Here is a 12189-nt window from a genome sequence, read left to right on the forward strand (position 1 = left end):
CTTGCCCCCTACCCAAACCAAGGTTTGTATCTCCCCATCAATTTATCTCTCTGTCTATCCTATCTTTTCCTCTCCCCTCACCCCAACCGACCAGCAGAAAAGCCTCCACTTCTGAGTCTGGTTTCTGCAAAGGTTTCTACCTGTTAGAGTTTTCCCTTTCCACAGTCGCAAATAAATCTGCTTGCCCATGTGGATTCATTGGGTTTCTCTCTGTTAAAAACACCTAGAAATTGACTGTGTTGTATTTGGTGCTATATAAATAAAGTTGAATTGAATTGAATTGCGCGCACACATACTTTATGTCAGGGTGACTTGTATGTTTTTTGTTTCCCTCTGCTTGATGTATTTTTTTGATAGAAGCAGCTTGTAGAATGCAGCCGATGTGTAATGTTACCTGGATGTGGATCTCCACAGTGAAAGCTTCTGTCTGGCTGTTTCCATCACTGATGTACAGGCTGAAGTCGTCCTGCTCGACTCCAGGCTTCTCCTGACCTTGGACATAGAAGATGCGGTCCAACGAAAGGTCCTCCACAGAGAAGGGTATGTCTGGGGTGACTACTTGGAAGCCATCCATTGAGCTGTCTGCAGGGCGAGACAAAAATAACATTAAGCAACAAGTGTGGCACAACAACAGGAGCTGCTGATGGAAAAAAAAACGTTGAAAATTTAAGGCGCCACCGAGCACAGCATGGAATAAGAGGTTTCTTTCAGAGCTCCTGCAGGGCTAATGTGATTTGTTAAAAAAAAAAACAGCTATTCTACACAGGACACCAGCCTTAAAGAGCTCATGGAACTTAGCCCTCACATTAAAAGTCCAATAATGTGAGTTCCACTGTTCTTAATGGTGGAAAAGCTTCAAAAATATACGTTCAGTGGAAACGCAACAAGGCCAACAAGAACCACCCAACAAAGTATACAGGCCCCTGTTTGCTCAGACCGATCTTCACCATACGGGAGCAGAGGCCTAAGTATGACCGCTGAAGACATCAAAGCTGACATTTTATCATCACTTAGGTGTGATACATAGGCATAGGAGGAAACTGGACGGATATGTCCCTCCCAATATTGGAGACTTGCGCATTTGTCCCCCCCAATAATCACACCGCGGAGGAGAAACATATTTGACATTGAAATTTTTAACTGCCATTATTTTATTTTGACGGTGCAGCACAGCGACTTGTCAAAGCCCCGCCCCCTCCTTCAGCAGCTTTGAGTGTTTCAGGGAGACAGCAGCAGTAGACAGCGGGATCTTTTTAAATACAGGACTTCTTTTGAACGAGGTAAAACGGTCTGTAGAGAATGCTGCAAAGAATATGGCAATTTTTTTACGTCATGTTGTTCGTTTACATTCATATTTAGGAACAAAATCTGTTGAATGAAGTCGTCTTAATCCTGGGATGGTCATTGATCTTTAATTTAACTGCTAACTTTGTCAGTGTTCCTGAGTATCATCAACACTGGACTAAATAGTTTGTCATCATATTGCAGTACAATGCCACAGAGGAAAAGGCTGAAACTATAACAAGAGTTGTTGTGAAGGAACGAAGTAAAAATAATTTGTTATAGTACTTAAGTAGTTTTTGGGAGTATCAATACTTTACTTGAGTTTTTATATTTATTGCAACTTTCACTTTTACTTCGCTACATTAACAAGAAAAAAAATGATACTTTTACTCCACTACATTTATACTGGACACCGTCGTTACTCGTTACAAATGTGAATATAATTGTCTCATCACGGGATTGGCACTTATAAATTTCACGCCCCAGCGGGACTTTTTTCTAGCGTATCACGCGTATCGGAACTTTTCGGAATGTCCGGACTGTCAGCAGCTACTTTTTTCACACACTTTGAATCCAGCGGCTTAAACAATGAGGATGATGTATTTTTACTGGTAAACGAGATTGATGCCGACAATACATGGGTGATGCGTTCAGGTGTATCATGTAACTCTGCGCTCCGTGGCTGAGCTTCGTCCTCAAAGGAAAATCTATCCTCAGAATCACAATCAGCAAATACTTTATGACCAGAGATAGAATTCTCAGTGTGAGTGTATTTTTGCAGTAATTTACTTGCCCTCTCTTCCTCTCTCTCCCTCCAGTCCAGTCCGGAGTGATTAAAACTTGTTTCTTTCTTAAAGAAAAAAAAAAAAAAAAAAAAGAGAAAAAAAACCGCAATCCCACAGAGAAATTCATGCCCCTTACAATGTGGACACGTGTGCTTATAGACAAGTGCGGCCTATACTGTATATGTACAAATATATTTTTTCTTTGTAAATATGGTGGGTGCAGCTTATGTCCATTTTTAAAAATAGTTTCCACTATACTGTGTGTGGTCCATTGTGAGGGACCGAGGCGGTCACCCCGACTCGGGATGTGTTCGGCCTGGTGGTGGTTGAGAGGATGAGCCAAGGATGAGGTGACAGTCGTTGTTTCCCAAATTAAATTATATTTATTTCAAATGTTCTTTTTACAAATGTTCAAAAAACCATTTACTCCCAGCCTCACAGCAAGCTGGCTGCCACAGACTTACTCTTTCAGTCTGTCAGTCCCTCAGTCCTCTCTGACACTGAAGGTGTGCCTCCTTAAATAAGCCCAGCCCCACCCTGAATGGGGCCAATCAGGACAGGTTGGGATAAACAAATGCCCAAGGGGTGTTTAACCCGCCCTAAATTAACATTACTGAAAATTATAATAATAAAGTACCTAAGCAAACATAAAAATCATTATCACATTCAACCTATATACAATACACTATTTTAACCAGTCACCAATTCCCCACTGTACATATTTACACATACATATACAAATGTGCACCCCTACACCCAGTGGACTGTGCCATCTGCCCTCTGATGGATGAAATACAGCTCCTCCAATGGCTCTCCGCCCAGGAAAAGTCTGACGGGCAGGTGCATGCTGTGAGTTTTACAGTGAGAAGGGAGTATCACTTTTACTTTTGATACTTAAGTATGTTTCATATGACCTACTTTAAGACTTTTACTCAAGTGATTTTTTCATGGGTGACTTTTACTTTTACCTCAGTAGATTTCAAGCAAAGTATTTGCACTTTTACTCAAGTATGACTTTCAACGACTTTTTACAGCACTGGTAAAATGTCTCATCAGGAGAAGGATAGAACTTAGAGCAGTGAAGCAGGTGAAGCAATGGAAGGTGGAGAGACTGAGGAAGCTCAGTTCAGCTCTTAAACTGATGAGTGAAATGTGGATTAGCGCCACATACTTTTGATACAAACTATTTTATGATGACATGAACTGTAATCCATCCAGGGAAGAGACAGGATGGGAGGTGGAGCTTCAGGGTGATACTATTAATTATAATAGATTCAGAAAAAAGAACAGGTGAGGACTGATGTCAAGTTGATTTGTATGTAAAGATACATTTTCAATAATTATTCAATTATTTCATAGTACTATAAAGGTTTGGGTTAAGTTTTGATTAGCTGACAAGCAGCAATACCCCACCAGTGTTCTGAATATCTATATGCTGAGATGCTCCATCATGACCTATGAGTGATTTTTGTTTTCCCAGTTAAGTTTTGAAATGGTTCACATTTATGTTGCACATTAGACCTGCATCTCTGAAAACATTCTGTATGTTCAGTAGCAGGAAGGAGACAGGAGGGGAGAGGACGGCACAGGGCTGGAGGGGAGGTCTTAAAATAAATTGTACTGAGTTTCAAACTCAGTAGGTCTATTATACCATCTATTGTTTTACTTAAGGTTTTAGTAAGAGGCATATTATATAATGTTAAAACTTATAATTTTTGCATTTTAATCATCTGATATTCAAAACTGAATAACTTTTGTCACATTATTCGTCTTGTCTTTTTCATTTCAGAAAGTTGTTACTGAAAGAACCAGTTCAATTGCCAGACAATCAGTAAATACATTTTCACCAATATTAAACATATGAAAATGTGCACCTGTATGTGCTACTAAATTTGTCTTTGTTCGACTGAAATATTTAGCTTGCTAGTCAGTGCACAGTCCTGTGATGACAGAATCATTATGCTTTAAGTCTCAAGCCATTTTGTTCTGGAGAAAGAGGGAGAAGCAGTTTTTCTGAGTGGTTTGAAATGTCGTTAATTTTTGACATTTCTGCTTAAACAATTTACGGATCTAAGGGATGAACTGAAGAGTGCATTGGCAGACATTGCTAACAATGCTAAAGCTACACGGTCAGAGATGGATAACATAAGAGATATTCAGGTCATGAAGGGCGGACTTTCTAAGTGGTCAGATGAGGTGGCGAAAATACAAACTACGGTATACGATCTCCAGAGCCAGGTGACAACTCTGACCGACCGCTGCAAGGATATGGAAGGCAGAATGAGACGCGGAATATTAGTAAAACCAGCATAGATGAGAATCCGAGCTCCAACTCACCTGAAGCGGTCTCTAAAGTGATTAGGGCTGTGCTACAAATGGATCAAGGCTTAAAGAATGAGCGCTCTCATAGTAAGTTCGCCCCCAGAAAGCCAGTAGAACGTGAAAAACCCCCAGGTGATCATCGCCAAGTTACACTACGATAGTGACGCTGTGGAGATCCTGAGGAGAGCCTGTGACAGAGCGCCCCTGATTTACAACAGAAAATGGATTGCCATATTTCCTGATTACACATCCCGTGTCGCCAAAGCCAGAGCTGTGTTCACGGACAATCGGAGGGCACTACAAGGAAGAAAAGGAGTCCGCTATGGACTTCTGTATCCCGCAAAGCTCAGAATTTCTCACAAGGAAAAGGAATTTTCTTATCCGAGAAGGCCATGGACCTCCAGAAGTTTATCATTTCATCTACGGAGCTTGAATCCTGAATATGCTCTCTGATAACACTCATCGGACTCTGTCCAGGTACTGAATAATACTGCTATTCCCTTTCCTTGGCCAATAACAGGTCTTTATAGGGTGTTGTATTTCATTTCGAGGTACATTTGTTTCTGAGCCCATTTTAATTTAAATTGAAAAATTCCTCCTTTCCTGGGCGTGCATGTGTGTGTGTCCATTGCATTGATGCGTATAGTGTAAGAACTTTTGTTTGATTTAAAAAAAATGATTTTTTTTTTTTTTTAAATGTTCCCAAAGTTTTCATTTACACCAAACGCAAATTTTTAAGACTCTCAAAAGACCCCAATTGAGCCTGACTAAGTGAGCTGCATTGAACCACTTCTTATGAATGGCTGTTACACTTGTAAATTTCTGAGACCCTGCAGGGGTTAGGGTGCATCTCATTCAGCCTGTTGATCGCCAGCAATTGACGCTAAATCCTGACGGAAAAGACAAAGAAAAGGAATTTTATGGAGAGAGAAATAGTCATGGACGAGGTGGAGGTCAGGAGAATGATATTATTTGGTGTCACAGTGGTGAAATCGCCAATAAAAGAAAATATAAGCGATCAGCAGCACGCCGTCACTGCTGAAAATAGTGTGAGAGTCACAGAGAGATCAGTGACTGTCGAGATGAAGAAGAAGAATCTGATGTGAAGGTGGAGGCCAGAGGAGAGTGACATCATGTGGGGCAGTACCCGAGCACACCGCTGGACCCCAAAACAGCCCCCATGGTTGTGACGGCCAGCGAGTGTCGAAGGGGAAGGAGACATTTTGGTGGAGACACAGCGGACCAATAAAGTTCTGTTTTATCCATCCATCCATCCATTTTCTTCCGCTTATCCGGGGCCGGGTCGCGGGGGCAGCAGTCTAAGCAAGGAAGCCCAGACTTCCCTCGCCCCAGACACTTCCTCCAGCTCCTCCGGTGGGACCCCAAGGTGTTCCCAGGCCAGCCGAAAGACATAGTCTCTCCAGCGTGTCCTAGGTCTGCCCCGAGGCCTCCTACCGGAGGGACATGCCCGGAACACCTCCCGAGGGAGACGTCCATGGGGCATCCGAAACAGATGCCCGAGCCACCTCAGCTGGCTCCTCTCGATGCGGAGGAGCAGCGGCTCTACTCCGAGCTCCTCCCTGGTGACTGAGCTCCTCACCCTATCTCCAAGGGTGCGCCCAGCCACTCTACGGAGGAAACTCATTTCAGCCGCTTGTATCCGGGATCTCGTTCTTTCGGTCATGACCCAAAGCTCATGACCATAGGTGAGGGTAGGAACGAAGATCGACTGGTAAATCGAGAGCCTCGCCTTTTGGCTTAGCTCCTTCTTCACCACGACGGACCGATACAGCGACCGCATAACTGCAGACGCTGCACCGATCCGCCTGTCGATCTCACGCTCCATCTTCCCCCCACTCGTGAACAAGACCCCGAGATACTTGAACTCCTCCACTTGGGACAAGGGCTCTCCACCGACCTGAAGGGGGCAAGCCACCTTTTTCCGGTCGAGAACCATGGCCTCGGATTTAGAGGTGCTGATCCTCATCCCAGTTGCGTCACACTCGGCTGCGAACCGCGCCAGTGCACGCTGAAGGTCCAGGTTTGATGAAGCCACCAGGACCACATTGTCTGCAAAAAGCAGAGACGAGATCCTGTGGTCCCCAAACCAGACCCCCTCCGGTCCCTGGCTGTGCCTAGAAATTCTGTCCATAAAAGTTATGAACAGAACCGGTGACAAAGGACAGCCCTGCCGGAGGCCAACGTGCACAGGGAACAGGTCCGACTTACTGCCGGCAATGCGAACCAAACTCCTGCTCCGGGCGTACAGGGACCGGACAGCCCTTAGCAAAGGGTCCCGGACTCCATACTCCCGGAGCACCCCCCACAGGACGTCCCGAGGGACACAGTCGAACGCCTTCTCCAGGTCCACAAAACACATGTGGACTGATTGGGCGAACTCCCATGAACCCTCGAGTAGCCGGTGGAGGGTATAGAGCTGGTCCAGTGTTCCACGACCTGGACGAAAACCGCATTGTTCCTCTTGGATCCGAGGTTCGACTAACGGCCGGATCCTCCTCTCCAGTACCCTGGAATAAACTTTCCCAGGGAGGCTGAGGAGTGTGATCCCCCTGTAGTTGGAACACACCCTCCGATCCCCCTTCTTAAAAAGAGGGACCACCACCCCGGTCTGCCACTCCAGAGGCACTGTCCCCGACCGCCACGCAATGTTGCAGAGACGTGTCAGCCACGACAGTCCCTGCACATCCAGAGACTTAAGGAACTCAGGGCGAATCTCATCCACTCCCGGTGCCTTGCCACCGAGGAGCTTAGCAACTACCTCGGTGACTTCAGCCCGGGTAATGGACGAGTCTACCTCTGAGAACCCAGCCTCTGCTTCCTCAGCGCGAAGACGTGATGGTGGGATTGAGGAGGTCCTCGAAGTATTCCTTCCACCGCCCGACGACATCTCCAGTTGAGGTCAACAGCTCCCCACCTCCACTGTAGACGGTGTTGGTGGAAAACTGCTTCCCCCTCCTGAGGCGCCGGACGGTTTGCCAGAATTTCCTCGGGGCCGACCGATAGTCCTCCTCCATGGCCTCCCCGAACTCCTCCCAGGCCCGAGTTTTTGCCTCCACCACGGCCCGGGCTGCGGCCCGCCTGGCCTGCCGGTACCCGTCAGCTGCCTCAGGAGTCCTATGAGCTAACAGCGCCCGATAGGACTCCTTCTTCAGCTTGACGACATCCCTTACTTCCGGTGTCCACCACCGGGTTCGGGGGTTGCCGCCACGACAGGCACCAGAGACCCTGCGACCACAGCTCCGAGTAGCAGCTTCAACAATGGAGGTGGAGAACATAGTCCACTCGGACTCAATGTCTCCAACCTCCCCCGGAATCCGTGAGAAGCTCTCCAGGAGGCGGGAGTTGAAGACTGCGCGGACAGAGGGCTCGGCCAGGGGTTCCCAACAGACCCTCGTGACACGTTTGGGCCTGCCGAGTCTGTCCGGCTTTCTCCCCGTTCAGCGCATCCAACTCACCACCAGGTGGTGATCAGTTGACAGCTCTGCCCCTCTCTTCACCCGACTGTCCAAGACACGTGGCCGGAGACCAGATAACACGACCACAAAGTCTATCATCGACCTCCAGCCTAAGGTGTCCTGGTGCCAAGTGCACTTATGGACACCCCTGTGCTCGAACATGGTGTTCGTTATGGCCAAACTGTGACTAGCACAGAAGTCCAATAACAGAACAGCGCTCGGATTCAGATGAGGGAGGCCGTTCCTCCCAATCACCCCTTTCCAGGTCACACTGTCGTTGCCCACGTGGGCATTGAAGTCCCCCAATAGAACAATGGAGTCCCCAGTTGGAGCACTATCCAGCACCCCTCCCAGGGACTCCAAGAAGGTCGGGTACTCTGTACTGCTGTTCGGTCCGTAGACCGAGACAACAGTCAGAGACCTGTCCCCTACCTGAAGGCGTAGGGACGCGACTCTCTCGCTCACTGGGGTGAACTCCAACACATGGCGGCTGAGCTGTGGGGCAATAAGCAAGCCCACGCCAGCCCGCTGCCTCTCACCGCAGGCAACTCCAGAGAAGTGGAGTGTCCAGCCCCTGTCAAGGAGCTGGGTTCCAGAGTCCAAGCTGTGGGTGGAGGTGAGCCCGACTATATCTAGCCGGTATCTCTCTACCTCCCGCACAAGCTCAGGCTCCTTCCCCCCCAGCGAGGTGACGTTCCATGTCCCAAAAGCTAGGTTCCGTGTCCGGGGATCAGGTCGTCGAGGCCCCTGCCGTCGACTGCCACCCAATCCACATTGCACCCAACCCCTACGGTTGCCTCTGTGGGTGGTGAGCTCACAGGAGGAAGAGGAGGGACCCGCGTCATCCCTTCGGGCTGGGCACCAGGCGCTCGCATGCGAGCCCCAACCCCAGGCCTGGCTCCAGGGTGAGGCCCCGGTTGCGCCTCGCCAGGCGACGTCACTTTCCTCTTATGTTGTTTTGTCATAAGGGGCTTGTTGAACTGCTTTTGGTCTGACTCGTCACCTAGGACCAGTTTGCCTTGGGAGACCCTACTGGGGGGCAAGCCCCCCGACAACGTAGCTCCTAGGATCATTCGGGTACTCAAACTCCCCCACCGCGATAAGGTGGCAGTTCAAGGGGGGAGGTTCTGTTTTATCTGTTTATTTAATGTATGAATAAAATATTTGAACAGGGACTGTAAAAAGACTCAGTGGACTTTGTGTTTTATCTTCAGTCACTAGAGGAGGAGGTTTTATTATTTTAGGCCCTGTTTACACGACAACATTTCACGTGACAACACCTAATCCGCTAAAAACAAGGAGCGCATTTACACTGCAGCAGCGGACCCAGAGACAACGATGTAGTTAGTATTCCGGGCCACTGGAGGGCACTGTGGCCTGATTTTGTAATGAAACTACACAGACGTGTGTGCAGAGAACAATACACTATAAACATGAAGAAAATGGAGAGAACCTGGCATCCGCATGGACTGATGACGCATCGGATGCTATCAGGGGTGAGTCTCAACTATTAAACTACTGATCTGGACGATAAAACTAGAATATAGACCGCGGGTCGTACCACTACACGGCCGCCATGTTTGTTTACAACTGAATGAGCAGGAGGGAGGGGGAGAGATGTGCATGGGCAGTGTTAAGAGATTCTATTCTTAAAATAACTGCTCTGCTTAAAAACTGTGTGAAAGATACTAACTTGCTCTGAGGAAATTTGCAAAGCGCTTGACTAACAATCTGCTGAGGTCTGCTCTAATGATAAACAACTTTAGTTTATGGTTGCAGGATGCTGCCTGTAAAATGTGGTTATCTCAGTGTTTGTAGGAGACAAAGCCTGTGAAACAACAACTTGAGTGGGGGGATCGAAACCTAGACTACAATCGGAGGAAACCCGTCACAACTGGTCCCTTTTGATGACCTCGCTCAAGTACCCCTTGACCCCAGGCTGGCTTCGTGACATCCTGCAAACCTCAGCTAACCCTGCGGTGACCCCGTGACTCACCATTTGGACTGCCCTGCCTGCGAGCAGATGAATGCATAAATACACATTTTGCATAGGCAGACACATCTTTCTTCCCGTCACGTCGCTCGGTTTAGAGTAGGAACCAAGACCCAGAATTCTGTAAATTGAGAATATTGCTTGCTTACTGCACTTCAATATAGTTTGATGGTCAATCTTTAAGAAACCTGACTCATGTGTCTTTCTTTAGTTAGACTGGCAACAAAAGGACTTGTGGTGCGAATTGAAAGCACCCAAAAGCAGTAACAGGCTCTGTAGCCTCCATCAGTCTCTGCAGGAGGGATTTGCGCCGTGAAAGAATCTTTCCACCTTGGGAGCCGGATTAAAAACTTTGTGGATACAGTGCATCCGCAAACTGGTGCTGTGTAAACAGACCCTGTTGACCCGTCTTGAGAGTACCGTGCGATATATGAACACCTCATTCTGTCTCTGCATCTTGGAGTTTCTACAATGGTGTGTGTTTAAAACTCTGTTTTAACATCGTGCCGTGGCGGGTTGTCTCACTTGTTCACACAGCTGGAACAGCAACAAAACACAAAGTAAACCGCAAAACTGTCCCCAAAGGCAAGCGTTACTTTGAGCACACTCATCTGCATTTGCAATATTTGCTGCACAAGCTGTAAAAAAATAAAATAAAAAGTTTATAAGTACTTTGAATCAAGTTTCAAGTTTAAATATAGCATACTGGCCCGTTATTTTTAAGAAAATAGAACTTTTTCAAGACTTTGTGATTTGCAGCTTGATTTTTACAACTGAGTAGTTCATCGGTTGTCTCCTTACATTTTGATCATAGCAAGAGTGTTGACTTGAGTGTACTCTAGGCAGATATACTGTGTAAGAATTATGCCCTGAATATCCCAAAAGTAGTTTTTTTCGTTATACATTTGTAAAGCTGTGCACTCACATTATTACAGAGATCCACAGGTTCAGTTAAAGTAACAATGTACTCCATCAGGTCTCTTTCACTACTTGGAGCATTAGAGTCAATCATAAGGCCTGGGGGCCAATTCTGGCTTCCAAACCACCAAGCAAAAGGTAAAACTTTCAAAGAGGTCAACTATCAAACGTAGTTGCTGATACAGAAGAAACGTCAATGTTTCTAAAGACTTAGTAAAAAGCAACCTAAGTTCATTGGCGTTTTCTGGTTCATCTCACTGTAATAGTAGTTTGGGACTATTGAAATTAAAACACGAAAGAAACTACACAGTATAACGTGTTTCATGTTTTCAGCCGTTGGCTAATGAGGATGCCGAGGGGATCTCACCTCAGTTAAGGTAATTTACACATTCATAGAATATGTGTTTCATTAGAGGTCGAGTCATCTTTGAAGGCTTCAAATTTTCCAACAACATGGAACATACCATAATGACATTCATCTTACTATTTCGGCTGACCTATACCCTGGATCTCAGTTTCTAAGACACTTGAAGGACATATTTGAGTTTTCCCAGAAGATCCTCATAAATTTAGACGGACACAGGCTCAGCATGAAAATTCAGCAGCTTAAAAGAAACTGAAATTAACATTTTATGAACGGAGCCACATGTTAACCCGCTTTGGACTGATACCAACCTTTCCTGCATCGTATTGACCTCAATCGGAGCTGAACTGATTCCAGTTTGGTCTGCAGTGAAGTGATCCTGGTCTGAACTGAAGCTGCTTAGTCATTCTGTGAAAATGGTGTGGGCTCCAAAGAACAATGCTTTGTCATTATAGTTGATGTTGTTGCTGCCCAACCAAAATCACATATTTCCAAAATATCTACATTCATTTTACATTCATTTTTGGGCAACTAAATAAATTAGCTTCCATATATATGTTATGATCTGACCAGACCACAGAAAGTTGGTACATTTCTAATGAAAAACAATCTTCTTTTGTCTCTGAGCATCTCACAGCAGGGGGGTTCTGTTGCCACTGCAGCCCCATGCATGCAAATCCCCCCGCCTTCCTGCTCAAAGGAGACTGACTGCCTCCCGTGCTGTCAGCCAGTCACCAATTGGTCGAGGCTCCCAGGATTCGACACCTTCGAATCCCCGAACCTCACCAAAAGCCTTTTGGAGAGATTCTATCAAAAAGAAAACTTTGCTCCTGCTCTTCAACGGAGGAGGAGGGTTGCTGGAAGCAGCTAACCCCAGAGGCCTGCAACCAAAGGCCTCAACTCTTCAACTCCTCTTCTGACCGACCACAAGGGCCAGACCTTCCCTCGGATCCAGAGACCAGCACCCAGCGTCTGATCTCCCATCAACCAGGGAAAACCAACCGGTTTCTCAAGGACGAGACCAGGAAACGACACCTCACAGAACCT

General features: G+C 46.6%; 1 protein-coding gene across 1 annotated transcript in view; it reads right to left on the reverse strand.

The window, feature by feature from the left end:
- The window catches only part of fras1 (Fraser extracellular matrix complex subunit 1), a 442407-nt gene that overhangs the window by 102031 nt on the left and 328187 nt on the right, over positions 1 to 12189 (reverse strand). The window contains exon 41 of the mRNA XM_080467793.1: positions 395 to 582. Within this exon, the coding sequence (XP_080323919.1) occupies positions 395 to 582 (188 nt within the window). The remainder of the gene's footprint in view (positions 1 to 394; positions 583 to 12189) is intronic.

The sequence above is a fragment of the Lipophrys pholis genome (assembly GCF_963383615.2).
Source record: "Lipophrys pholis genome assembly, chromosome: 7".
Lineage (NCBI taxonomy): Eukaryota > Metazoa > Chordata > Actinopteri > Blenniiformes > Blenniidae > Lipophrys > Lipophrys pholis.